We start from the raw sequence: 27,890 nt of genomic DNA, 5'->3' as shown, positions 1-27,890 counted from the left end.
CTCCTAACGAGGATCACATAAAATGAGTTTATACTGCATAGTCTTGGGGACTCTGGAGCTCACAGACGCCCCCAGTACAACTGGAACAAGCTGCTCCAGGACACGCCGAGCCCATCAGGACACGACACAAACACTAAACAAAAAACCTACTTCAGATTTCAACATATTATTAAAAAAAAAAAAAGATACTCACCCCTGATTCCTGCACCGCTGCAAAGAAAATGAAAGAGTCCCATCAGGGTGCAAGATGAACTTTATACTATTGCATTTTTCTAATCACGTTGTCTTGTCCTTACACGTGTGTAGGAGCGGCTCAGCTGCGAGGCTGCGTGGGCACGCCCCGCTAAGGCGGGCGTCCTTACAACAGGGTAACCGTGGCACAGAGAAACGCAGACATTCCCTTGCAGTTCACCTCCAATGGGCTCTTAAGGTTTCAGCTCAACATCCAAACTGAGGACATGGTTTAGTGGAGGGCTTGGCAGCGATAGGTTAGCGGTTGGACTCGATGATCTTAAGGGTCTTTTCCAACCTTAACGATTCTATGATTCTATGATCTAGGGAAGCTGAGACCACTCTTCAAAACACTGTTGCAGAACCACCCCTTTATACACAGGCCGTTCGTACTTACCTCGCACATGGTCCTTCCGCTTCCTCCTTTGCCAGATATACGCGAGGCCAGCTGCAACAACCAGCACGGCTCCAACAGCAAAACCGGCAACTGCTGTAACAGAGGAAGCTGAGGAAGGATTCCTGTCCTCTCCTTTTACCAGGGTGTTCTCCTTAAAGCTGATGTGAGGAAAGAAATAATGGTGTTCTTAGAGCGTGTCAGCAGACCTTGCAGTGGAACTGCTGTGCTGTTCTTAGCACCGCACCGCCACATCCAGGGCATTCGCAAAGGTCTTTCTGACTTGGTGGGCAACCCGAGAAGGAGCTGACTTTTACCTCTTTGTTTTAATGCTTGAAAATGCAAATTGATTCTCCTCAGAAGCAAGCTCTGACCTGTTCTACTACAGCTAAGGGATGTGTCAGCTGAAACCCAGGTACCCAGAGGACTGCACCGCTCTTCACGGGTCCGATCCAGCTCTCAGAGCTGTCCGAGAGCCTCCCGTGCAGTGACAAGTTACGACAAGAGGCTGAAGGCTAAACCCGTCACATTAATGAGTTTGTAAAGAGAGAAGTTAAGCTGTTCCCAGAAAAAGAGTGTGACATAGGAACAGGATTGCAGGCTCGGTGCCTTACTGGAAACAGGAAGCTGTTGTTTCGAAGACGGCAAACTGCAGACCCCACAGTTCAAGGGAAGAGTCCCCTGCCCACAGACTGAGAGCTGCTTACCTGGGCCGCGGCGTACAACTGTAGGACATGTTGGCTGTTGAGGAGGTTCCAGGAGGACAAGCTTCACACACATTATCAGTGGTCTTTGTGCCTGTAAGGGAGAAGACAACAGGATTTCTATCTGCACCTATGGCTAAGGAGAGCTTCAGGTCAGCATGGTCTTTGTAAATGGCCAGGCGATTACTGCAGAGACCCTTCACTACAGGCAAAAGCTTGCACACTTCTGTCTTTGCAGACAGGAGTAAAAGCATTAACTACCTCGGCATCTGGAACTTGTGTGGATCCTGCAAGCTTCCAGCTGCGCACTGGTGCTCTGACCATGACAGTCAGCACGGTGGACCGGTACACACCATACCTGGTATACACTGGCCCCATCCATTCACATTGATCCTTCACCAGTTTTTTTCTGGATGAACTGACAGCCAGGCTCCGCAAAAATCACGCTCCAAAGACATTCCCCATAAGTAAGCTTGGTGTTATTGATGGCTTACCCCTTTCTTTCACCATAGTGCCAGGAAAGCAGACAGTGTAGCGCTGACAAAGTTCACAGTCTTCAGCCCCAAAATACCTGCAGAAATACCCAGGCAGGCAGCCACACACAGTGTTCTTCGTATAGGTACATGCTACTTCTGGCACTAGGTTGGCTCCTAAAAGAAACGTACATGCACAGCCACGATATTTACATGGGTACAGTCAACAGAGTCAAAAGCAAGAGTGAACATTTAGCCTTGCCTTGATGCACTGGTGAAGAGCACCAGCACTAAACAGTGTGTGAAAATGACTCCTTTTTTGATGTATAAAGAGCCTAGTTCTATGCCAGTTTTTCCCCTTCCATCAGCCAGTAGATCTGTGTTCTGAGGTCTGCACAGTGACATGAGCCTCTCTGTTCTTCATAGTCCAAGCAATTCATCAAGCAAATGAGGCAAGAAAGAAGGGGAGAATGTATACAGGAAAGGCATGAAAAAGCCATTTAAACAGGTTCCTTAGCATCCTACTTACCTTTATCACACCGTTTGCATTTCCTGCAGCGTTCTGAACCATTGGGTTTATCTGTGTAGGTATCCTCAGCACAAGGTACGCATGTCGTGCTGGAATTTGCAGTGCAGTGCTTGAAAACCCGAAGTCCTAAAAAACCAGAAAGAACCCCCCGCAAAGAAGTGGCTCCATTAGCAAAGCTCACCTGGCCAGGGACCCGACGCTGGCATTAAACCACCCGTACCTTCTGTAAACAAACTACAGGGACCTAAGAAATATCCCAGTGGCAATTGCAGAGATAATCCTAAAACAGAAACCAGGACCCAGAATGAAAGTCCTTGGAAAGGTGAAGTTACCAGCCACCACAGCAGGGAGACTCTGGCAATTGCTGCTTCCACCCCAGAGGCTCCAAAGAAAGGGGCAAGGCCGTGTGCTGTGAGCGGGGCATGAACGCAGCTGGAAGAGGACATTCCGGCGTGATGCTCACAGCCGCGAGCTGCAAGGCTCTGTCGGGGCACAGCGGGCAGAGCTGGCACAGCAGAGAAGGCGGGTCCCCCCCATGACGTGCTGCCGTGCCTCGGGGGGGGGAGCCTTCCTCCGCAGCCGACATGGCGAGCGAGCAGCCCCCAGTTACCTACCAGCGGCACACATAGGGCAGCACTCGGTGCCTACGGGGTATTCGCCCGGCCCACAGTCCAAGGCACCCACGCCATCCAGCTGCGTGACCAGCACAGCCGCAAACACCTTTGGGCAAGACAAGAAGGGATTTGCACTTCGCACCTTGCTTACAAGCATCACCACCTCGCACAGGGGGCTCCTGATGAGTGACCCTGCCCCCCGCCCCGACCCACCCTGCCCAGGACAGCGGTGACAGCACCCCCCTGACCCAGGGCGAGGGCCCCCCGGGTGCGTAACGGGCAGGGAGCTGGCCCCGCCGCCCGAGCCCCCCACTCACCAGGCACATGGTCCGCCGGGCAGGGTCCCGGAGGCGGGGGGCTCGGCGGCCCCTCAGCAGGCCCCCTGCGGCCCGCGGCCCCATGCGGCGCGCGTATGGCGGCGCGCGGCCGTCGCGAGGCGGGGCGGCTTGCCGAAGACCACGCACTGAGTCGGACGGACGGAGTGCCGGCGCTGCCATGGGAGGTGCCGGGGGCGGCCGGCTCCGGCACAGACGCAGCACATGGAGCTTGTGTCACCAACAGTGTGGGACGTGAAGCACGAGCCTCGTGACGCTGTGGCCTCGTTATCAGCCCTGTCTCCAGCTGGCGTTGATGGCGCACGATGCTTGTAGTTTGCTCAGTTTTCCCTCTGATTTTCTGGTGATTCTGTTAACGTCTAGCTCTTGGGGACGGACAAATAAGCTGAAAGAAAGTGAAAGGTCCATTAGACGTGAAAAGTAGGGAAGTACAATGCGAAACATGAATGTCAAGCTTCCTTTTTCTGTAACAACAGAGTGTGGGGATTTCCTGCGTTTGGTGGCTGGGGACAGAGTTACTTACTTTGCTCCACTGTAAAGTGATCACAGGCAGTATCTTAACAAGAATTGTTTTACCACAGGGCAGCTGCCTTCATTTTCCTACACATCACCACTTCAGGCTTCACTTAACAGGACAGATCACGCTGCTCTGACAAAGGGCAGCTGCTGCTCCTGTGACAGGAAGATCTAAATACGCCTTACCTTGCCCTAGAATGGGTTTGATGAGTCAAAATTCATTGGTATTCTCACATCTGCAACAGGATTTTTCACTGTAAGAAACCTCTTGGGCTGTGGCCAGCATTCAGCACTAATATAGCACTAACTTTTTAAGCAAGAAATCAGTAGTGGTCTCTGCCGCTGTGATCTAACAGAAGCTGGGAGAACTGAGGGGCCGTGCTGCTTACGGAGCAGTTCAGGGTTGGGTGGGAAGGGCATATTTAGCTCAGCAATATTCCTGTAATCAGATCATTCCCGACTTGTCTCCCTAACTGCGGGCCAAGTTTTTTTTCCCCCATGTCCCCATCACCATTGCAGAATACAAAAAACCTGAGCCTAGTGTCGATTCGCACCAGCCTCCATCAGACCAACAACGGCAGACCGGTTGTGCCTGGTTCTTCACAAGCAAAAGGCCTTTCCTGGGTGTTCAGGCACAGAACCGCTGCTCTGGACAGCTGAAGGGCAGTAGCCATTGTCTTCAACTGATTTAATACTGATTTACAGGATGTAAGGAAAAACAGGTCCTGCGAGAAGCCTTTTAGGACTATGAGGAGGGCAAAGACCTTCTCCCCCTCCTTCACACCACCATCCCTTCCTCCACACACCAGCATCCTTAGTCCAGAATTCACCTTTGCAGGTGCCGCGTGTACAGGTGATGTTCACAGGTATCCCAGAGCCGCGTGTGCTCAAACACTTCAGAATGTTAAAAACCACCAGTCTGATTCCTTGGTTTTGTTGTCACTGGTAGAAGACACAGGGAGCCTGGAAGTTAAGATAGCAGCAGCCTTCTCATGTTTCCATGTTACTTTAACTGCTTATAACTTTATCAATCTGTTTGCTTTTTTGGACTGAAGTGTAACAGCTGTGCTCTTTAAGTACAAACAGCTCTCCTGGGGATAAGAAGAAAAAAACCAAACCCAACAGACTAACAGACTTAACACAGCCTGTTTGGGAATGAAAAGATACGTTTCCTCCTGTGATCAGCTGGGCTTGTGGAACTCACAAGGACAAGTCTCCGGTAGCTTTATGGTTCACATTCTAAATGCTTTGTGCCTGATCGGGTACAAGCTCTGATCAAAGCTTGTCTTGTGGTGGAAAGACTTGTAACGTTTCTCTCATCTCTGAATTCTTCTGCATCCAGCAATAAAGGCGAGTCCCTGTTGCTGTCTTTCCCCTAAGGGAGCAGCAAGCTTGAATCTCCCTCTCTACCTTGTTGCCTATTTTCCCCAAATTCACGTCAGCATAACATTCCCGACTCCTCCAACTGCCTTTTAGGTTTGGTTGAATTTGCCAGTCAGGCTCGGTGGTATTTTTGCTCCTGCTTTGACAGCAGCACCAGCATTGTGCGTTTCAGTTTCCCCGAGCAGGCAACGCGAGACTGAGAAGGGAAGATATCTCTGTGAGACACACCAGGGACCAGCGAGGTCTGTGGCAGCCTGGAGCAGCCAGGCAATCGTCCACATTGGTTATGGTTTTCCTGCTCTTGTGTTTGTTTTTCTTCCAGTGAGCATCTGACTCGCCAAATCTTGCGATTTGTTACCACAATTCTCTGCTTCCTCCTCGCCCCACGTCAGCTGCACAGTAGGGCACTACAAGGCTACTTAATTTATGCTGACGCCTTCATTCCTACTGGCCAACACACATGCTGTTTCCCCATAAAATCTGCAAAAAATATTGAGCAATTTTTTTTTTTTTATTTGAACCATGCTATGCGGTTCACATGACACTGTAGTCAGCAGATCCTGTGACAGGAATGTTCAATTTATGAGGTAAGACAACGGCAGTCCTGCAACCAGAGATTCCAGGGTCAGGTTTGGGGAGATCCACGTACATGCCCTTGCCCAGGAGCTCCCACACAGCAAGGGCATTGCAAGCCCCAGCCAAGGCTAGACTCTGAGCCTTCATTGTTAGGAGAGAAGGAAGAGGGGAAAAAAGTAACCCTAGATCTTGGGCAGGGGATAAGAGGGGATTAGTTCAAGACTAAGTAACAGGAAGTCTGTGTATGAACATCTGTTTATGCATCTCCTCTTGTTCTTGCTTGGTCGCCAAGCCGACACGGGCCAGAGCCACCGACCCACCTGTGCCTGTCTGAACCTTCCGGCTGCTTCCAGGCCAAAGCTGTGATTCCAGGTCAGGAACCCTGACCCCCCCTTGGTTCAATGTCCATCTAACCCCAGATTATGTGGTATCACCAGGATTGCTTTGGGACAGCACCTGCAGAGCGTTTCCAGGGCGCTCTCTACCCGAGGCGCGGCATAGGATTTCTCTGGCTTGGGTATCTCTCAGTACGCCGCTGGTGATTCGTGTGGGGTTGTTTTCTGGCTGGAGAACGGAAATCAGTTCTATCACCATCACGCTGTTACACGCTCAGATTTGCATTCAGACGTCTGATGCCCAGGGCTGAAGATTTTGCTGATGACCTGAACCGCTTTAAGCAAGAACAACTCCTCTGCATCAGGGCTCTGACACAAGCAGGTTCCCTGCAGCTTGGCTGTATTTTGAGAGCACTAACCAGCCCACAAAGACTGTGCATTCGTCTTTCAAAACAGGATCCACCAGCTACAAAGGCGTGTGGATAATGCTGAACTTCCGTTACCACAATGTCAAGTTCTGCCCCTTTAAAGAAACAAACAAACCAAACCAACCCCAGCATCATAAACATGGTTCCCACAGCGCAGTAGTCTACGGTCCAGCCATCCCGCACATTTTTAAAGCTTCACTCCGTATTTGTTTGGTGTTTTTTTCCCCCAGTGCTTTTTTTCTGCTGCCATGTCATGACAGACCCGTATAAGCCACCTGGAAAATGAGGCCAGAATTAAAACTAATATTCCCTCGTACTTATAGTGAAATGAAATTACTCCAATTTAAGTGATATTGAAGGCAATGGACAGAGAAAACTTTTTGTTCCTTCTAACTTTGACTATTTCTAGAGCCCCAGCTTTAGGAAGCACCAAGAGAAGAACACATATTGCTGACGCACAGTTATATCGGTGGGGTCTTTTTAAAAGGACTCTGGTGTGGAAGCGCTGAGTAACATTTTGAGTGGGCAAAACCTTTAGGTCTAAGTGGAAGCAACAGACCTGCAGAGTCCCGAGATTCACAGCATCAAGGAATTGCTTAAATTATCCTTTACAGATACGGTTCAAGTACTAGTGAGAGAAGTGATAGAAAGTAGCTTATGCATTGGATTCAACAGCTAAACTTTAAAAGAATTCTACTCCTGTACTGCTGGAAACGATCAGCACTCTACATCGCTTCTGTGCCTCTCCAAGGCGCCCGGCTCATCTGTCCGCATACAAACCCTTACAGGGTCACACACAGACTGGGAGGTGGACAAGACTGTATAAAGCCTCCAGCACTGACTGACATCTGATACCCAATCACCAAAACGAAGCAAACAGAAGCACATGAAGCATACACTTGAAAAACCCTAAAATTCTGCTCAAACTGAGCTCTTCATTCATCCAAGGGGAGTGTTTTTACAGTAACTGTGACCCCTAGTGGCTAAAAATAATAATAAATAATCTAAATTAAAATATCATTTATAAATTCTGCAAGGGCTTTAGCTTCATAAAATTGTATTCATACTGCAATGTTAAAAATTATATACAGGTAAAGAACGGTTTGCAGTCAGGACATTTTAGTGTTCTAAATACTCCGACAACCGTTTTGCATGATTGCAGAAGTACGCAGAGCCAGTTCTGTGTATCACCAGCCAATTCACTTGCTGGATAACAACAACATCGCGTCATTATGATGTTATTATTTACGTTACAGTAACCTCTCAACCCCCCAAATGCCTCTTGCTTTACAAAGTTACCGCCAGGAACTCCAGAGTGAAAGAGTGCCCGGGGACTCTCACGTAATGGTATCCCCCACCACAGACCCCAGATTCCCTATTGCAATAAAAAGCAAATCTACGACAAATCGGAGATAAGACGAGGCCAAACAAATCATTCTATGTCACAACAAAAGACAGATGAAAACCTGCATAAGCAAGCAACGTGTGATTTCTGGCTAACATAACCAAATTATGTCTTTCTAGCTGAAACATTCCATAACTTCACCTGTAAATTGCAGAACTATCACATTTCGTGTATCAAAAGATAAAGATAACGCTTCACCTGAGTTTGTGCTTGCACAAACTTAGTTTGTGATTAGTTTATTGTCACAGGAAGGGAATTTGCACTGAGCTGTAGGTGATTTCCCTGGTCTGGGGACACACCGAGGGATATAACTTACTGCTGGCTCAGGCACGCCTCCCACAGACTCCAGCAAGGGGTGCTGGAGGGGTCCCACTTCAGGTAGGCGCAAGTGCAGCCAGAGGCCTTACCCAGGTTCGCGTGCCCCTGCCAGGGCAGCCCTCGCCCCCCGGCGGGCCCGCCACGCCGTACCAGCGCCGCTCCATGCTGCGGCACGGCTCCTTCCCCAGTTTATTTGCCCCTCTAAGGTCTCAGAGGAGAAACTGGGAAGGCATTAGAGGGTGCACGGCACTGCGGTGACTGAGGCTGTTTCTTCTCAGTATCAGGTGAAAAAAGTCAAGTGAAAGGAGGACTCACGTTCCAGCTAGTGCCTGTACGGAGAGCAGATGGCCAGGTTTAAGGCTTTATTACTCAGGTGAGGCGGCTTTGTGTGACTAGGAGGGCAGTGACTAAGGAAATGCTCAATATGATTCAGCTGAGAGAATCTGAGTGACAGTAGCACTTCTTGGGGTAAGGGTGTAAGGTACTCGTGTGATGAGAGACATGAGAATATATAAAGGAGACCAGAATATCCTTCTACTTACAAAAACCCCCGCTTCTTTGGAAGACTAACATGTTACTCTTTTTCAGGGGCGCAGGTGGCTGCATGCCCCCCCTCAGAGGCAGAGGACCCAGACAGAAGTTGCAAATGCACTTTATTGCTCTCTACAAACACAGACGCATACACAGTATGCACGTATACCATAGGGCTGTCCCAGTAGCGGGAGAAACACTATCCACCATGAATTAAACCACTCAATAAAAACAAAAATCATTATTATAATGAAAATGCTAGAAAAAGCATAGCTTACACCCAAAATGTATAACATTGACCAATTAAGCCTTTACCTCCTACCTTTTCTTTAACATAAAGCAGTAACGTACTCTTTTTCTAAATTGAAAAAAGCAGCAAAACAGTAGAAATATTCCACATAGTTTCCTAGCTTCTGTTCATCTGCCACACTTTATATACTAGGACTATGAAAGGGTCACTGGGGAAAAATCCAAAACAAAGCAAAAATCACCTTTGATGCTGTACAATTTAGAAGCAAACAGAGGGAAACTGATTTTAATCAAGTGTGCATGAACCAAAGGGTAGTAAATTTATCCTCTGGAGTGACTGAGCAAGCAAGCGTCGCTAGTCACGCCAGAGCAAAGCTGATGGCTCTTACAAGCAACATCAGAGAAATCTCTCTTACAGCAATTCTTGTCCGTCACAACTGTAACATTTACAGCGATACCCTCCATTTTGAAGACGTCTGCCCCCGCCTGGGCAGCGTGCTGTGTACTGTTATCGCCAGCGTCTGCACAGCTCCAACACCACTCAGAATGCCTGAACTTTTGCCAAAGGATCACATAAAAGTCAAAAGTATGCCATTCTTTTTACACATAAATAAAATACACGGGGGAAATAATATTCCCTACAGAAGAGAGGATCAGAGCTGGACTATCAGATGCAGTCAGATCCTTCCTCCGGACTGTAGAAGGCCAGGGTCCGTGAAGTAAGGGCTCCCCTGGCTACCAGGGCCTCCAGAGAGTACTGGCATCTTTCGGAGATGCTTGCTTCAGGCTGCTGTGGCTCCCAGGGGAAGAGGCGACCTCCGTAGCTGCTGACTGGCTCTTCTGGAAGTGGCTTAAAAGTTTGGTCTGCGTTTCAGTTCGTACTTTATGAAGAGAGAGGAAATGGAAAGCCTCTTGCAAACACCTAGAATAGCCCTCTCTGAAGTCAAACTGAGAGCTTTTGTGGAAGGATCCTGCAGCTAGAGAAGGGAAGAGAAAAGGGTGGGGGAAGAAAGAATAGTTTAGAGCAACTGTTCATGGCTAGACATTCACAAAACTGCGCAGATTTGCAGTAAGCTAGAGACTGAAACAACATTCAGTACTCACTCTTCATCTGCAGCTGGCTCTGCTGCTTCAGGTAGCTGACGGTCATCTCCAGGATGTCGGCTTTCTCCAGCTTGGAGTTGGGCTGGTGTCTCTGAAACTCCTTCTCCAGGAGCAGTTTCAGCTGCTCGATGCTGCTGTTAATCCGGTCACGGCGCATTTTCTCCACCACCGGCTTCCTCAGCTGCAAAAAGCAAAGGAAAAGAGACCTATTATTAGAAGGATCCTCTCTCTGCCATTTCACAGGACTGTTTGTTGCCCGTCACTGTTCCTAAACAATGTGGACCAGTTTCCCAGCTGGTGCAAACTGCTATTGAGAACAACTGAGAGCGTGGCTCGGAGCTGCCTTGCTGTGCCTGGACTTACTTTGTTTTTCTCCTTTGGTGTCAGCAGGTTGTCGGGCTCCATGAAAACAGTGCTGGGAGCCATCTGTCCTGAGAAAGGAGGGATGGTCTCGGAGTGGAAGTCCAGGAGAAATGTGTTGCTGGAAGCTGTCTCTGCCCGATATTTATACTGTGCAACCTCACTGAGAGCCTGTGGGTCTCCGGCTTGGTGGAGTTTCCCACACTCTACAGCCAATCAGGGAGATAGGCAGCACAATAGGAGAAGCATCTATTCTTGCATGCTCCATTGCTGGTGAATAGCCGGGGGATAATGACCTTCTCCCAGATGAGCAGGTGGGGAGTGTGTGGTACGTGAAAGGCCGGCATCAGAATTACGTGTCAGAAGCTGGGAAAGAGCTGGCCTTCAATGGGAAAAGGCTGCTGACTAATGCCGCAGATCAATAGCATTCCAGACGCAGCCCTGGGTTCACATGTGTGGAGGAAGGAGGAGGTCAGCTGCCGATGGCGGGAAACGGTCTGCTGCGGGCAGACTGCTGCGCGGGCTGCATTCCTCTCCAGGGACGCACGGAGGCACACGCTTAAGCATGCACAAATGCACATGCACACACGAGCGCTTTCTGAGAGGAAGAGCAGAATTTCTTCAAATCCACTCACTTTGTTTTTCTCAGTAAGCCAGAGCCAGTTGTTCTCCCTCGGGTGCCTGCGACACCAGTTTTGCCCTTGTGAAACAGAAAACAGCTTTTCCAGTTTGGCTTATTGCAACTACTGCAAGTAAATACATTTAATTTTAAGTACACACAGTTATTGAAAATGTTTTCTGTTTTGATTGTTGCTCTCTTCCCTTGATATCTTACGCACCTCTTTAGAACACTCACAGGCCATGTCGCAAGCATTTTATGTTTCTGTTTTTAAATACCTGCAAGATAAAGCTGCAAGGAGAAGGATCTCAGAGTGTTTAGGGATCAGTTCAGTCTCACATGCTGTTTTCTCACTTCCTCCCCAAAACGTGTTTTACTCTAATTATTTTCATTTAATCTATGCACAAAGGAAAACTGAGTGCAGAAGAAATTCACGCAGCCCATAAAATTATTAGAAATCGAACTCCCAATTCCTCATTCCCCACTGGGGCCACTTCTGTATTGAGATGCACGGTCTTTCCTCAACAGGTGCCTGCAGCTATTTGTATCCTGTAAACACACAGCCAGAATTTCACGTTGGAAAACCTGACCCAGATCTGCCTGCATTTACCCTGCCCCTGCCCGTGCAAGTACTGCCTTCTTCCATGAGCTCTAAGCTCACACGAGCAGCTGAAGAAGGAGCTTCCCCCCGCCCTGGAGATGACCCCGGCCCGCACGGAGCAAGGCTGACAGCAACGCCGCCCTGTTACACCGCAGGAAGGGCGACGCGGGCAGGCGGCGGCGTTAACCACACGTCTGGAACCCCGCGTCCTGGGCCCAGGCGGGCTCCAAGTGTGCTATGTGACCTAAGCAGCTCAACACGCTGCCCCGTGAGCATCACTACCTCCCCTTATAAGATTCAATACAGGAATAATAATAATCAAAGAAATTACTGTCAGGTAATGTTAGGGCTTGCGTTTGAGAATCTCCTACTGAAAAAGAAAGGGTAGTACATAAATACTGTTTGTGTTTACATTAATATAGGTGTTTGTGCGTTCATGTCTATATTCATATATATGTGTGTGGTCACACATGTCTTTTAATGTGAATACACGTACACACGGACACGTTTCTCTCTGCAACTCATTATTCGTAAGACCAGGTAAGGCTTAAATGACCTCTTCCAGGATCTGCCCTTCCATCCCTATTGTACTGCTCTTGAATAGGCTCCCTTCTTTTTGTGCAGAGCAGCAGCTGTTGAGCTCCGAGTCTTTTATGTCAAGTTGTGGGAAAGCTTTTGTGACACCATTTCACATGTTCCCCTCAAAGCTTGTGGATTATTTCTGAGCCCACGTAATGCCACCTCTGAAACCAATCTTCCGCTCTGTGCATCCCTCTCGGGGAGATTCTCTGAAACAGAAACCCCTGAGTAGTAACTCATTTCTTGAGCTCGTTAATCAAGTGCACGAAGAAGAAATGTGCTAATCCCATGATCAGCCAGGTCCCTTAGCAGAGACAGCTTCTGTTTTCCAGATTAACTCACTAATAAGCAGCTACAAGAACAGCAATAACTTCCCCTTCCAGCACAAGTCACATAACAGACACTCCAGTTTTAGTCCAACAAAGCGTCGGGCGCCTTCCCTGCAGTCACCCACAGCACACAACAAGAGACTGAGCCTCCTTCTCAGGAATCTGCATCACAGGACTGTTACTTTGGGGAAGACAAATTAACTTCCCATGATAAAGCCGTAGTAGAGCAGATGTGTGATTTGAGGGACTTGGTCTGCCTTTGGCTTTCCTCCGTCACGCTGGCGGGCTCTGGCTGCTTCTGGGATTTGCCCAGTGGCTCCAAAGATGAGGGAGCGAGGTGAGAGCCCAGGGCGGCCGTGGCTGCCTGCCCAGGGGCAGCTGCTGCAGCCCCTCGGCCGATCCAGACCGGGCCAAAGGCATTGCCACCCGTATGTTTGCTACTGCTGATTCCACCTGGGATCTCTGCAGCAGGATTTTACACGTGAACCCCTTATTCCTCCACTCGGCACCCAGGGGATTACGAGGTTAACTCCATGGGAACAGTCATGCTAGTCTGAGCCGCCTTACCCACCTTGGTCTTGGTAGAAATTTTGCTTAATTCACTATTACAACATTTAGCTCAAGTTAAATGAGAATGAAAACCTCAATCTCCTTTCTTCCTCCAACAAAGTAACCTCACTGTACCTTCTTAAAGGAATTAATTGTATGGGATAAAAATGCCTACTTGATTTTTGCCAGGCTCCTGAGCATCGAGCCCTGTTCCATGTCTGTTTACTGTGTGTGCCTGATATGTGATGGACCTTTTTTTCTGCTGCTGTTTAGTAATTACATGGTTAGGCATTGTCGCTGTAACCCAAACCTTCCGAATTCCTGCCTTTAACTCTGCCACTGACTCAGTTTCAGAGAAATGTGAGCTCAGGTCCCTAACAAGAAACCACACAGCCCAGCAAAGGCAGTATCAGCTTTCCTAGCAGGGGTCCCAGAACAGCTCCGCTGCCCCACATCTGGCCAGGCCAAATGCAAATGGAAAGGAGCAGCGGGCGGTTGTGCCAACACCTTGCCTGACTGCACTGCGGTACCGGTTGTGCCCTTGGCACAGTCAAGGGGTCAGTGCTCAAAATTTCTTCTCCATTAGGATCCAAACTCACCTAAAGCCTGCTACTGAGCAGGCTGAATGCTTAATAATCTTCCGTGGCCTTGAGAAATTCACCTAACTATAGGGGCTGGAGGCCCCACATATTTAGAACATGTATGGTAATAAAATTTATAGTATTCAATGCATTATCATGAGGTAAATGTAGCAAAATCTCCCCCAGATGGTAAATCCACTGAGGTTCCTACTTCCTCACTCTGTGTCACATGTGAAGTTTAAAGCATCTAAAATAAAAGCATATATCTAAAATACCTTTTTATTTTCTCTTTGGTTTCACAGTCTGTGAGAGGAAAAAATAGCCAATTACTGACCATCTTGGAAGAGCTGGTCAAATGAGATGCTCGGTTACCCAGAATAGATGCTCTGCTTCTCCTGTGCTTGGAAATCCTAAAAAAAGCAGCAACAAAAACTCCTCCCTAATACAAAGTTAGCAGAGTCAGTGGACTTTAAAGATAATGAATTCTGAATTACACACCTTCTACTGTGGTCCCAAACATACACAAGAGTGCACAGAAAACTTACTAGGATCCCAGGATTCTGGAGAACAGGCTTGAAATACGGCGTTAGCTATAGCCTTGCTCCAGAATCTCTGCCAGATGTTAGCTCTTTAGGAAGACTTAAAGATGCTGCTGCTTTCCCAAGTCTTGCGAGATGCTCATTGCTCCCATTGCTTCTCTCCTGATATGTGCTGCCCAGATGGCCTTTTGGGAGCAGGGTTTCCCACTGAACACAATGCAGAGGCAAGCACCGTTGCTAATGTCGTTTGTAGTCAGGCACACTTCTTTTGTGACAGGAATGAATATAGTTAAGAAATGGTGTGGGAAACTCAGAGGTACACAAACTTCCACAGCCTTATGTTAGTAAGTCATTTAGAAAGCTAAAACACTTGGGAACAGGGACAGGCTTCTAAATAGAGAACGGGAAAAACAGGAAAATATAAGAGACTCAGTTAGTGCTGAGTCCTACAGACCATCCTGAGGTGACAGTTAAACTGGGTCCAATCCTAAGGGCCTTACTTGGATCCTCACTGACGTCAGTAGGAACTCTGGACTCCGTGAAGGGTGAAGCAGACTGCTGGGTTTGGCCTGCAGCTTTTGTGCCTCCAGAGCTACTTCCTGATCTCCGGTAAATTGGTGTAAATACAAACTACCTCTACACCTACAGCGGAATTTATCAAAATCCTGATCAGCACAATTTGAGCCTGAATTTTCCCCTGCCAAATACCAATACCAGAATATGGCCTGCTGTTTCCCATTTCTTTCATCCAAGCAACACAGAAGAGTTTAGAAGTATTAATGAAGATAAAAGCTTCCCCATAGCGTTACTGGTATAAAACCTGATCCAATTTTCTTGAAAGCCAAGCCTGGCTCTTATAGCTCTATGTGGGTCATACAAAAGTATCGTGATATCCTCATGGCCCATAGCAGTCATCTTTTGCCCTTAGCACTGGGCAGCAAAGAGGTGCAAAAATCCCGTTGCAAAACTGCAGTGACGGCTTCGGGAGGGGACCTGCATTGGTTGTGTTTCAAAGCTTGGCATTGCCAAGTCTGCTCAAGGAAAGCACCCTAACTGCCACATGGAGCTAGGGAATTGGTGCCCTGCTGTACCACTATGGGTGATATGATGGCAACCCTTGCAGCATATTTGGGCAGGCCGGCCTTTGACAGAACAGCAAGACAGGGGTACTGAGCAGCCTGGGGTATGGGCGGTCTGGCTGTCAAGCGACACCTCGTAGCCATCTCTTGGCCTCTGGCAGTGACGCCATGGGCAGTCCTAGCAAAAAACCACATATCTTCTGGGCAAAGCCAAACTGTGGCACTGCCTCACCTACAGCAGAGCATCTCCAAGCTGGCAGCAAGAAATCAGTCCAGTATTTAAACCCCATATTAGAATTACAGCAAACAGTAATTCATATTAACATGCCAGGGCAACTAAGGATTGGAGGAGCTTCTGTATCTGTTTGCAACAGTTTGCACACACTTACAAGCAGCTTGACTAATATCAAGCATCTGTGTTCTCTGGGACATATTAAACAAATCTGGGGGATGTAAGAGGCAAACAGAACATGTGGCTAAGAAGTCTTAGTGTGGGCCGAAACCACCTCTGCCACCTTCAGAGGGACAATTTTCTCTGGCCTTACTGATGCGTGAGCAAGACTCTGCTCCTGCAGCTCCTTTCCCTGTGATTTCCTCCTAGCCCTTCCTTACCCTGCTGCTTGGCAGCCCCTGTCTGGGGCTGGCACAATTTCTATTTGTCTGCATAGCTTCCTTCACTTTTTTCCTTTTACTTGGGTTTTATTTTCCCTTCATGAAGTTTTTATAATCTGATTTTTCGTTCTGTCACTCTTTTTCCCTCTGACTGTCACAGGCAGATGTGGTTTGAGGACAGGAGTGTCTTACAGACCCACAGACTGTGTGAGTTTGGAGTTCCTTCCAGTTTCCCACACTGCTCTCCTATTCACTGCATTCAGGCAGAGGATAAAGGAAGTGTGCCATGCTACAAGCTGAATTAGAAATGGTGTTTGACTTCCCTTTGTACTTCACAGAAACCTTGCTCCGGGTAGACCATCTGCATAGCACTCACTGTGGAGAAAACCATTGATCAAGGCCTGTCAGCCCAGCTGGGGGAACTTGGGAAAGTAATTCCTTGTGCCACTTCAGTTCTTTAGGGCTTAACATCTGGCTGGAGGGGGAGGCGACAGTTGATGGTTTAACAGTCTTGCTTCCTTTCAAGTTTGGGATGCTGTTTTGATCCCCGATAAGCCTTTCTGAAATCCTGATTTTAATAACATGGAAAGCATCCAGAAGACCAGGAATAATGCACTGGCTTTGCATTTTCAAAGTGCTTTACAAATACCAGCTAATGAATTCTCAGCAACCTCCTCTGTGAGATAAGGATGTATTATTAGCAATGTTTTACAAAGGAAGAAAAATGAGGTAGGCAGGCGAGAGCCAGAATTTCAATATTTCAAATAACCTACTGGTTGCAGAGCTTCTATTGCCAAGTGGCTATTTGAGACACCTGGTTTGCAGAGATGCTCAGCACCCACTTTTGTTTTAATTGGCTTTGGCATCTCTGAAAAGGAGCCAACTCCCCAGCTTGTGGGAGAATTCCGATCACCGGCCCAGACCACACTTGTAGTCATGTACCACCTAGATAAGCAGATGCAAAAGTCCTCTTCTGTACTCAAATTCAGTGGTGGTTTTTGAAAATGTTATTTAGTACAATTTGTTCAAGCCCATGAAATGGCTGAAAAGGAAGATGGACTCAAATTGCTGATCAGGAAATACTTAATGATCTATTCAACAGAAATTAACTTGATCTCTCTAGAAAGTAAACTAAGTTTTAATTTGTTTATTCATGCTCCTGAAGACCTACCAAAACATCAGTCTTAAGCTGCAGCTGTCCTTAATCCTTGTGCAGATCTGTCTGTCAGCACAATCTAATTTTGATCAGCTGCCTCCCAGTAGTTACAGTTCTTCTGGGCTTGGAGATCCTTGGAGGAGAGGATGCAGCATGCCCTGAATTACATGAATTCTCTGAGTTTATAAGGGAATTTCAGGCCCTAGACACTCGGCCTGGGTAAAACCAGCGGCTTAGAAATGAGAAAGGAGCCGTACCGCTTTAGTTAACAAGTCCAGTGCTATCTGCAGCTGCAGAGCTGTCCGCTCATCACTGGTCGTATGCAAAAGGTGTCTGCACAGTCCTGGCAGCTCCGGGGGACTTCATGCCCGATTCCCAGTACCTAGTGCTGCAGATGACTGTAGGGCACAGTTTATGCTACCAGCTACACTGGAGATGTTCTGGGGGTCCTGGTCCTATTCTTAACTCTCTCTAGACTGTTTTTTGAGCGTCTGCCTCTGTTTATTGTACTAGATTCCCCTGATCCTGACATCCGACAATGTGCCTTGCCCTGTGGCATGGTGATGAGGGCATCCAGCTCTGCCTTGTACGCTTTGTGAGGACCAAGGTCTGTCAGTTCCTGCATGTGCCCCTCTGCTAGTCCTTTGCCTGGCTCAGGACTAGGTTATCTAGCTTTTGAAAAACTGTTCTTGCATGCAAGGCAGCTGCCAGCTTTTATCAGACATGATCCCTTCATTCCACCCAGCTGACCATGGCAAAGATGCTCCTCGTCCTCCAAAACACACCTGCCTGGCAGGGCAGGACCTGACACGGAGCCTCGGGACACTGTCACCAGACACACATCCATCTGTGCTCCTCAGTGCGCTCACTGACAGCCACCAAGCTTGAGAAAGTGGATTCTGGTAGGAGCTTACATCCCAAAACTCAGGCTGAGCTCAAAGAAGGGGAGAAATTCACTGGGGCATAGGGGAGAATCAGCTTCAGGTTACAAACTGGCTCCCAAGGCTGGGGACAATCAGTTGAGGCTCAGGGGACGCCAGGGAAGTCTGTGACTATTATCTCCCCTCTCCACTGCTGCCCTAGCTAGAGTTGAGTGATTAAATGTCTGACACATCCAGAGAGGATTAATTGCTGCTCTCGTAAGGGGAGAGGTGACTGCCCCCCTATCTGGCTCAAACACACCATTCCCATCTTGTCAATGACAGCAAGTGGTTGTTGGGGCCAGACCTCACGAACCACAGTCCCAATTCTCAACCTGCTCCTCTAAAATATTCTCTCTGCAGGATACCTTCTCCTTGCCAAAATGCTTGGCAGCACTATTTAGTAAGTCTTGTGATTTTTATCGTGAGACTTATAATACTTACGGCCTTCAGTAAGACTTCGTGACCAAGCCTCATGATTTCATGAAGAAAAAGATTTAATTATATCAATCTAAATAAAGTCCAAATGCTCAATAATCAAAAGGTATGTAAAAAATAAAAAACATCAAAATACTTCTATTTTTATTAGAAACAGTGAAATGTTTTTGCTAAATCCTTACGACTTTCAGCCCATTTCTTGGTTTCCTGAAGACCAAATTTTGACATTTGAGAGGCTGGCAGTAATGCCAGCTCCTCAGAGATGCTGAGCCCACTGTAAGGGCTGAATACCACCATCTTCCAAAAAAGCCCATCCAAAATAATGAAGCAAGTGCCCGAACTCAGTAGCTTGTGTGTTTGCTCCCTTGGCCAGAGCTGACGAGGTGATGGGGTCTATTTCAGAGGACTTTTGGGGAGCGTGTCCTCCTGCTGAAGTCAGCAGTACCTGGGATGCTTTAGAGCAAAACTCAAAACCGTGTGGTAGCACGTGTGAGATAACTGCTGGGTCTCAGCCCTGCCGCTGAGATGGGGAACGGTTACGTTACTGTGATCATACCTGGCAGCACTGACTGGCGTAACTGTGGAGCAAGGCACAGCTGAGTCCCCTGGTAAAAGCAGGATAGGATATATTCCGTGGTTGGTTTATATGGGTTTTTGAAGGAGGGTGGTAAACACAGAACATGGTGGCTCCCGCAAAGCCTGCTCCCAGGGCAATGTGTTCCTTTGAGACATAATTGATTCCTGCCATCAGGCACCAGCCTGCTCTCCCCCAGGGTCATCGCTTTCCCACATCCAACCCCATTATCCCACAGACCATGCCTTTTGTACAACACACTCCAGCTATTCATGTGCAAAGCAGCTGTAATCCCCAGACCTTTCAGAGTCAATATACCAGGAAATAATAAATCCCTCTTGTGCACTCTTGAATATGCTGAGAGGTGACTTGTGGGAATTTCAGCTGGGCAGTAAAATAATAAATTCTCCTTAATTTTTAATTATTTGGAATACTCACTGTAGAAAGACTATGTCATTGGAGCATGACTATTTCAGGGTCACCCACACAAGCAGCTATAGAAATTGCTTTTCCCTCTAACAACCCTGAAAATGCAGCTCAAATTGTCTCGTATGTTTCTTAATGATCAAAGTCCGCTTTCCTTCGCTTACGCACCTGAGAATGGCAGTATATTAAGCATTCTGGATCTAAAGAAAAACTAATTAAAAGAAGGTTAAACCTGTGAAGAATGTACTTTACAGTAATAAAAGACCCCTTTTTGCCAGGGTTCGAATGACTAAAGGAGGCAAGATAATGCCATGCTAATGACATTTAATGGAATATTTCATACAATAGGTCTAATAACAACATCACCTTTTCCCCTGAAATAGGCAGATTTCACTACACTTTGACTCTGTTGGTTCAAACAGAATTATGCTTGGCTTGTGCAAGCAGAAGCAGCCAATCCTGAACAGCAAGTTTGGCAGGATAAATTCTTCATATATTGCCTCCCATGCCAAACAATTTTTTAAACTATTTACTGTGTAGAATGTAGTATCAGTGAAACACCCTGAGCACAACATGGTAGGCAGGGTTCGGTGCACCAGAGGGGGCTGGGAGAAGGGCTCTTCATCTGTGACACCGAAGTCAGCAGTTGAAAACTGTCAAAGGATCATTAGGGTTCACCTCAAACAGGCAACCTCCAGAGAGCGAGTCATAAGAGTACGGAGGATGACGAAGGGATGTGGTAATACTGCAGGGATTTGTGGTGCTAAACCCCAGGAATCTTAAACATTATGACACATCCACCCAGCAATAGTAAGGTATGAGTGTGGCACAACATACAAACCCAAGAGTTTCATCAAGCATTCAAAGATAATAATTTCCACACAGATGTGTCAGCACAGGTCTGCTTGGGACCCAGGGAGGTGTTCTCATCACTACTGTCTTCCTCAGTGATACTGCCACTAGCACGTTACCTGCGAAAGTAAGATCAGAGCTTAGCTTCGTCCTAAGAAGCCTTCCATTTTATCCGTGTAAATCATCCTTTCCAGCAGTGCTAACCATGGGTGGGCCTGAGGAAGAGCCAAAAACCCACTTGAGGTCAGACTGTAAGCAGGACGAATCCTGCAAGGCCCTGCTCTCCTGGCAGCCGTAATGACAGAGGGAAGAAGCATCTCTGCCAGGCTCCCAACAGATGAGAGAAAAGAGACCCCTCTGCAAGACAGCAAGAGGAGGCCATGGTTAGCACTTCCACTGCAGAGGAGAACCGTCCCCAGAGATGCTCCTTCTCCACTTAGTTCCCTCAGGTGTTCAGCAGTACCCCCAAGAGCTACCAGGAAGGCACGAGGGCCACTTCAGCCCTGTCCCCATCTCCCGCTTAGACATGGGCTCAGCTCCTGATTGCAAGAGGGCTCTGTGAAAGAGTTTAGCAGCACTGCTCCCATTTCCCAGAAGAGCAAACTGAGGCACGGTGAAGCAAACCAGCAGCCCCCAGGATAGCCAGTGCTGCAGCTGAGCTCGCTGTTCCTGCTGACCACCCCTGGGTGTGAACCAGCATTTCTGTCCCCTTGGCCCATGTTGCTCCTTCCTCCTGGTAAACACAGATCTCTGAGAAACCCCTGCCTGCATGGTGAAACATGCGCTTTTCAGCCTTACTCGGTGAAAAAGCCATGTGAGTTCATCGTGCCCTGACAGAAGTGCAGGCTCCACAAAGGAGTTATTAGCACCAGGCTGTGTGGGTTTGCATTTCTCTGCGTTTCCCATACTTTTCCCCTATTGATAACATTTCTTGTTGGGACAATAGAAGTGTGCCTTGCAACTACTCATGACATTAGTGACGGTGCTTGAGCCTGAATGATTTAAAGGGAAAGAATCCAACTCCCAAAAGACCATCTGGCTAGCACTTATAATTCAGCAATAAAGGTCAGGGCTGCTTCTCAGGAGTTGGGAAAAAGATGTTTTTTGACACCGAAGAGTCTCTGCAACCAGCTTGGTACATGCCTACCTGTCAGCTCCTAGCTTCAAGGCCTGCCACCATTGCTCCCTTGCTAGGAGCACCAACTTTTAGAGGAAGTCCAGCCAAAAGGGCAACACTTTATTATAGCTGGCAAAAGCTAGGGCATGGTTTCCAAGCTGTATCTTATTTTGTATCATAATCCTTTGACTGCTTCAAAGCGTTCATGAGATGTCTTGTCTCCTGGCTTTCCCACAACGGAGGGAATAAAGGGCTCCAAGGACAGCATCTGCCCTTCACAAAGAGCTAAGCCCATTCAGGCCCATACAATGAAAACCACGAAGCCGGCTACTTCAGTGACACCTCCCTCCTTCCCATCAACTGCCCCTTAAACTCAGGCTTCACTTCAGGACTTCCAAGAAAGAAATCGTCTTCGGCTTTCGTACCTCACTGCACGCTTCCCTCCACTATTTCCCTTTCCAGATTGTCAGCCTTGACCCCACGCACAAGCAGCGCGCTGGGGGAAGATGAGCACACCTCTGCCTCGGGCACTACAAGCTAGACCCTCAGATGGCAGGGCGCAGCACAGCTTTCTCAGGAAGGTTCTGGGTTATTTTCAGTGCTGCCTCAAGGACTGTGTCCAGACAGATTTTTCTCATAAGACAAAATCAGAACTGACCTAAAGCATCCACACGACTTCATTCTTGTTCTTGCCTTTACCACAAAATAAATAAAGTTGGCTTAATTTTTATTGACATTTTCATGCAAATACAAGCAAGCAGCACTACCCCCCTTTTGCAGCCAAGGAAACGGATGTGGGGATGACATGCTAAAGGTTACACAGGGAGGCAATTACATGGCCTCAGAGATCGCATGTTCTGCAAACTGTGGCAGGTCCAGCCTGCAGCAGGGCAGTGCGATGCTCCTTGGTCAGATGAGAACAGAGTACACCAGAAATCTCAGGCAAGAAGCAGAACTGACCTCCTTGCTCAGGTCTGAAGGTGGGCCTCAGGTACTAAATCCCACTCATGACCCACCTCTGACTTCCCAAGGCCTAGGGCTTCTGGGTTGAATCTGATGCTATTCTTTAGTGCATCTTAACCATCATTCTTGTAAATGTCTGTATAAAAGAGAGGCAGAAAAGTGAAAAGAAAGAGCCACAGGGGTGACTAGGCATGGGCCCAGTTCTGCTAGGAAGTGTGTGGATGTCCTTAATGAAGGCAATGGGAGCACTGGAGAGACAGGCTCACAGACCTCGGTGAGTGAAGAGAGAAAGAGAGGTTGCTATTTCCATTTGCTTCCCATTCCCTATTTATTCACCCTGTCCATCCAACATCCCACCATCCTGACTGTAGATCCTCCAGAGTGTTTAGAAATGTCATGCAAACAAACCCATCATTTCACAGGGGTAACACTTTGTCTCACCCATTAAAAGTGTAACGACTATATGGACAAGTGCAAATACACCCACGCGCTGGCACACAGCAACTGGGAGGCAGGCTGTGAAGTGCCCTCTCTAGAAAGAGTAGAGAGATCTCCTTGGTGCTGTTGATTTTCACCCTAATAGTGCTCCCCTTCTTTTGCCACCTTCCCCCAAAAGCGTGCCTCCTCCACGCCACAAATGTGACCGGCACATGCGGGGACTCAGGAATGCAATTGATCCCAGACGACCAGCTGAAGGGTCAGTGTTTTCCCAGATCCCTGGGCAGCCCCGAAGAGCCACGCTGCACACTCCACCAGTCAGCGTGGGCAGAAGGTTATTCTCTCCAGGGCATTTGCAATCAATGTACCATGCACTAATAGATGCTTCCTCTATTGTTCAGCTGTGTGCCTGGATTGGCTGAATGGCTGTGGGAAACACCAGCCATCCCCAGACTCACATATCTGCTGAAGCTCCCTGATGTATAAATAGAGGCAGTCGGTAAGTGCCTAAGCATAGTCTCACGCTCAGCACAGCAGCCCGACGTGGGGGTCTGTGCCCAGGACTGACAGCACTAAGAATGGCTCCCAGTAACACTCTCGTGGTCCACATGGAGGAGAAACTGCTGCCAAAAGAAAAGAATAAAGTAAGTAGAGCCCTTGACAGGGTTGGAAAGGCTGGTCTGTGTTCTATGCAATGGGCTGCTTCTGTCAAATAAATACAACATTGGAAAAGATGAGGTAAGAGGGGAGAAAGTGGTCTGGGGGAAGGCAAATAAGTTAAAGAGAGAAAAAGGAGACTATATGGATTTTTAAAAATTAAATTGAGAGGTGAACAGGGAGGCAGCATCGCAAAGCTCTCCTACCAAATGAACGCACCTTTGAACATGTGTGTATCAGGGCATCAGAAGGGGAAATCAAGTCAGGTCTCAGAAAATCCTAATGACCTGCTCCACCTCTCTTTCAGCTGAGGAAGCCAGTGGTGGAGAAAATGCGCCGTGACCGGATTAACAGCAGCATTGAGCAGCTGAAACTGCTCCTGGAGAAGGAGTTTCAGAGACACCAGCCCAACTCCAAGCTGGAGAAAGCCGACATCCTGGAAGTGGCTGTCAGCTACCTGAAGCAGCAGAGCCAGCTGCAGGACCAAAGTGAGTGCAGAGCATGTATTTGCATACCACTTAAAGTCTGCTTGCACAGGCCTTTGCCCTCCCGCATAGCCCTGGCTCCCGGAGCGTGCAGGGGCTATAACACACCCGGTCTAGTCACGTGAGCCAGGCCCACGGACACAGGCTCTGGAAAGCAAATTAATGCATGAATGTCCCATGTTTTGGTCATGATCTTAACCCACTGCATCTGCTTCTTTCTATCTTTTCTAGCATTCATTCACAAGAATCTAGAGCAGGACTTTAACAGTGGATACCTGCGGTGCCTCAAGGAAGCTATGCATTTTCTGTCCTACTATGAGCCCAAGAAGGAAACTCAGGTGCAGCTAATCAAGCACTTCTGCAAAGCTCAGATGGGTGCAGATGTTATGTACTGTCCCGCTCTGCGTAGCCCACCTCTGTCACCCTGTCTGTTTGCCAGAAAGCAAACCGCCCAGAAGACTGCGGCTGCTGCTCCTACCATCTGGAGACCCTGGTAGACCTGCTGAACTTTGCTTTATTCCTATGTTTTGCTACAAAAACTAGAGGGACCTGTGATTTCATAGTTCCTCTTTAAAGTAGGAAACATTGCTTTCCAAAGGTGGGAGGGGGGCAGTTATTGTTTTTCTGTCACAAGAAATGAGGGTCGCTGAGTAGTTTCCCTTCACAGTGAAGGAATGTGTTTGTATCTTGCAGCAAATTTGCTGCTTTTATCGGTGGCTCCTGGCCAAAGAGAGGAGAAAGTTCTGCAGTGATTCAGAGAGCCAAATGCTGTTCAGTTTCCATCACACTTTTGCTTGGCAAGGCTGTTGAGCCTGTGGCTGTCAGTGGAAAACTAGCTCCCTGGGTCACTGGTTCAAGTGCTCCATTGTCTCTAGATAATGTATTGACCTTCCTAAAGAAGGAGCACTTTGAAGAACGTATTTTGTATCATAAAGAGAGTATTGAGCCTTTACCTTTTGGGTGAAAGTTGTTACTAAGAAACGCTGATTATTCTGAAGCTCCTATGCTATTTTTAGTATACCTTCTTACAGAAAGTTATGATGATAACAGATAGCTCTAGGGAAAATTATCTTAATGTCAGGACGTGCTACTCTCAGTTGAGGGATAATTGATGCCTTTTGTAAAGGAAATGCCTGGGATATACCTTAAGTAAAAGGGAGAGGAAGGGAGGCAGTAAGTACTTTATAATCATTCACTGAACATGCTAAAGAGCTTAAACGCTTTTATAAAGTTGTGATGTATTCATCCTGTGTGATGTTCAACTTTGGTGTCCTCACTGTACAATACAATAAAAATGGTTTTAGTCATTAATCTTTTGGTTTGAAATTATTAAAATGGCTAATACTCCCAGGCTTGGTGTTGCACGTGGACTCCTGCAGGGGGGAAGCTGTCAGGAGATGTCATATTTCTGAGCCCTTCATTCCAGTGAGTAGCTTACACCTGAAATTCATTTGGCAGAACACGATTTCACATCCTGCAAAGAAGCAACTTCTGGATAAGTTACCAAAAAATGGAGGTGAAATTGAAGCGAGATACTGAGAGGTGTAGACCCAGAGACTTAACAGCAACCTATTCCAACTTCAGTGAACCACTGATTTCACAGCCAGTTCATTTCCCCCCATTCCCCATTAATTTACCCACCAACCTGAGTTCAGTCTTACACTTTTTGCCCATTTAGGAGGTAGGAACATGCCTACCCCTAACAACTCCCAAGTTGTTTGGCACCGGACTCTGCCTGGGGATCTTACCCTCCTCTTTGAAACTACCTGCAATAGGGTGAACTAGGTTTTGTTCTCTCTTGATTTTAGCAGATTCTATTACCTGAACATGAATTCTGTTAGGCAATAACAGAATTGCTTTCTTTACTGAACTGAAATCTGCCCGTATATGGCTAAAAGGATACATAATTTGATAGCAAACAGATTGAAAAAGTATTTCCTCTCCTAAATTATTTCCCCACTCTCTTTTAAGACATTTTATTCTCTTTCCCTGACATCCACCTAAGGGCCCAAAACGTGCCATGAATAGGGCCTGTGCCTCAGAGCTGAGCAACTGTCACACTGCACCAGGCTTTCGAGTTTTTTTTCTATCCAGCCTGTTGTAGATACAGCCTCCCTGCCAAGTACCTTTTAGATGATCCTCCCTTGATTTTTTTTCACCTCGCCTCAATTAAGAAAACAAATCTAGCATATCCTCTTACACGGGGACTTACAACAGCCTGCCTACCTGGCTTGCACCAGCTGGGTAAGCAGCCTGGGCTTCCCGTGAGTTGCAGAGAGAGGCACCGTGGCACCCGTGCACACTCTCAGCTCGAGCCCCGTGAGACTCTGCAATTCTCCATGTACAGGCCACGTGATTCCTGTCTCCTGAGGATTAAGTCAGCTGCACTCTGGTGACGTGGGGAGGATTAGCACCTGTTGTAAAGGACGTGCTTGTCCTTCTCCCACACAGCTACGCAAATTGGGAACGGATGAGGTGAACAAGTGAAAAGAGATTCAGGAGGAATTTGGGGAAGCAGGAAGAAAAGCACGAGAAAGGGATCCTAAAGCCACCCTTGAGCACCATGAATACCAACAATCTCTCTAAAACACAGCACTTTCCCCAATACCATTCACTCACTTTTCCTTAGAAGAGTTCCCATTCACTGCTCAGTGCGGACTATTCACCTTTTATTTGTCCTTCTCTTCACAGTAAAATAAATTTGCGCAAACAATCAGTTCACAAAACTATTATCTAACCACAGCAACACATTGATTTGGATATAGGACAGGGAACCCTCTCATTCTTCCAGAGATATAGGAACAGCATGAAACACCATTGGTCAACAACTTCAACTCTCCTCAGATTCCCTGGGAGAGATGCCCTTGAAAACCTTCATTTCTAGCATATGCTTTTTTTGTTAAACAAACGGAAACCGAGAATATCTAATCTTGTCAAATGGCCGCTTAGATAAGCGCCCAGCAAACTCAGATCTGCTACGCTGGCAAGATCAAACTGGATTCAAACACTGCTAGCTGTACCTGGCCAGTCCTCACTTGATTTGTGATTAAACCCTTTGTTACATGTACAGAAAGGACCAAAAAGCCAACTAGCCAGCTCAAGAACATATTGCTCTACCTCATTACACTTGCACGGATCATTTTGGATGTTATTTTACCCTGAACGCACGAGCTGGTTGAGTGTTCTTCATCTGTCTGCCAATGCAATACAGGGTGGGCTTTTGGTGCAGTTCTGCAATTCATCAGGGGCTGATACCAATGCTGCAGATAGATTTGTTCTTCCTAACAATCTACTAAATAATTCAGAAGAGATATTTCTAGATTTAGTGGTTGCTTAGTGATCTTGAAAATGTCACTCCACCTTGCTGTGCTCAACTTGTCTTTGTCAATTAGTACAAGCTTCTGAATCCTAGCAAAATTCAAGCTGTTCATCCATGCCTGTGCATTTTTAAATAAAGCCTAATTAAAGCAGATTGCGGACAGGAAATTTGGGGGAGTTCAGACTCAGTCAAAATGCAACATGCCTCAAAGCACACCGCAACCTGACTCTGCACCACAGGGACTGGGAGCAGTGTCATGCGTGGCACGGAGAAGTCTGCTGCTATTATGTGGACGGGTATCTTCCGCAGCTAATGTATTACCACTCCAGTAAACCACGTTGTGAATGTCACAGTTGGCAGCATCACGGCAGTTTGTTTCAAACTGGCAGCATAAACAGGAAAGAGAAAAGGAAACCAAAGAAGAGCTGCACAAACTGAAGACTGTTGGATTTGAACCGGGTCTCTCTAGTTCCAAGCAAACACAGGAACAGGCCGCAGAAATGACAACTGTGCAAAACTCGCGTGAGACCACAGTCAGACTTCTCAGCCCAGAACTCCTGCCACCCATATTG

The 27,890-nt window shown here is 47.5% G+C and overlaps 3 protein-coding genes across 6 annotated transcripts in view; 1 reads left to right on the top strand and 2 right to left on the bottom strand.

Moving 5' to 3' along the window:
• The window catches only part of TNFRSF14 (TNF receptor superfamily member 14), a 39,634-nt gene that overhangs the window by 4,221 nt on the left and 7,523 nt on the right, over positions 1-27,890 (bottom strand). For 2 of the 4 annotated variants that reach the window (XM_075113941.1, XM_075113942.1), the window contains exons 2-7: positions 3,263-3,665; positions 2,946-3,051; positions 2,332-2,457; positions 1,824-1,979; positions 1,333-1,423; positions 612-786 (exon numbers count right to left, since the gene is read on the bottom strand). In XM_075113941.1, the coding sequence (XP_074970042.1) occupies positions 612-786; positions 1,333-1,423; positions 1,824-1,979; positions 2,332-2,457; positions 2,946-3,051; positions 3,263-3,442 (834 nt within the window). In that variant the 5' untranslated portion in view covers positions 3,443-3,665. Of the gene's footprint in view, positions 1-193; positions 787-1,332; positions 1,424-1,823; positions 1,980-2,331; positions 2,458-2,945; positions 3,052-3,262; positions 3,666-27,890 lie in introns of those variants that run through there. The other 2 variants (XR_012663724.1, XM_075113944.1) reach the window with 2 other exon arrangements.
• LOC142066496 (transcription factor HES-5-like) overlaps positions 8,878-27,890 on the bottom strand; it is a 31,859-nt gene continuing 12,846 nt past the window's right edge. The window contains exons 2-4 of the mRNA XM_075113945.1: positions 10,489-11,185; positions 10,126-10,306; positions 8,878-9,998 (exon numbers count right to left, since the gene is read on the bottom strand). Coding sequence (XP_074970046.1) covers positions 9,757-9,998; positions 10,126-10,306; positions 10,489-10,551 — 486 coding nt within the window. The 5' untranslated portion in view covers positions 10,552-11,185 and the 3' untranslated portion in view covers positions 8,878-9,756. The remainder of the gene's footprint in view (positions 9,999-10,125; positions 10,307-10,488; positions 11,186-27,890) is intronic.
• Positions 23,386-25,310, top strand: LOC142066498 (transcription factor HES-5-like). Its single transcript, XM_075113947.1, has 3 exons — positions 23,386-23,501; positions 23,822-24,002; positions 24,231-25,310. The coding sequence occupies exons 1-3, from the start codon at positions 23,436-23,438 to the stop codon at positions 24,494-24,496; spliced, it is 513 nt and encodes a 170-aa protein (XP_074970048.1). The 5' UTR covers positions 23,386-23,435; the 3' UTR covers positions 24,497-25,310.

Source organism: Phalacrocorax aristotelis, chromosome 19 (genome assembly GCF_949628215.1).
Source record: "Phalacrocorax aristotelis chromosome 19, bGulAri2.1, whole genome shotgun sequence".
NCBI classification, from domain to species: Eukaryota; Metazoa; Chordata; class Aves; order Suliformes; family Phalacrocoracidae; genus Phalacrocorax; species Phalacrocorax aristotelis.
This window is presented reverse-complemented; position numbering and strand designations above follow the sequence as displayed.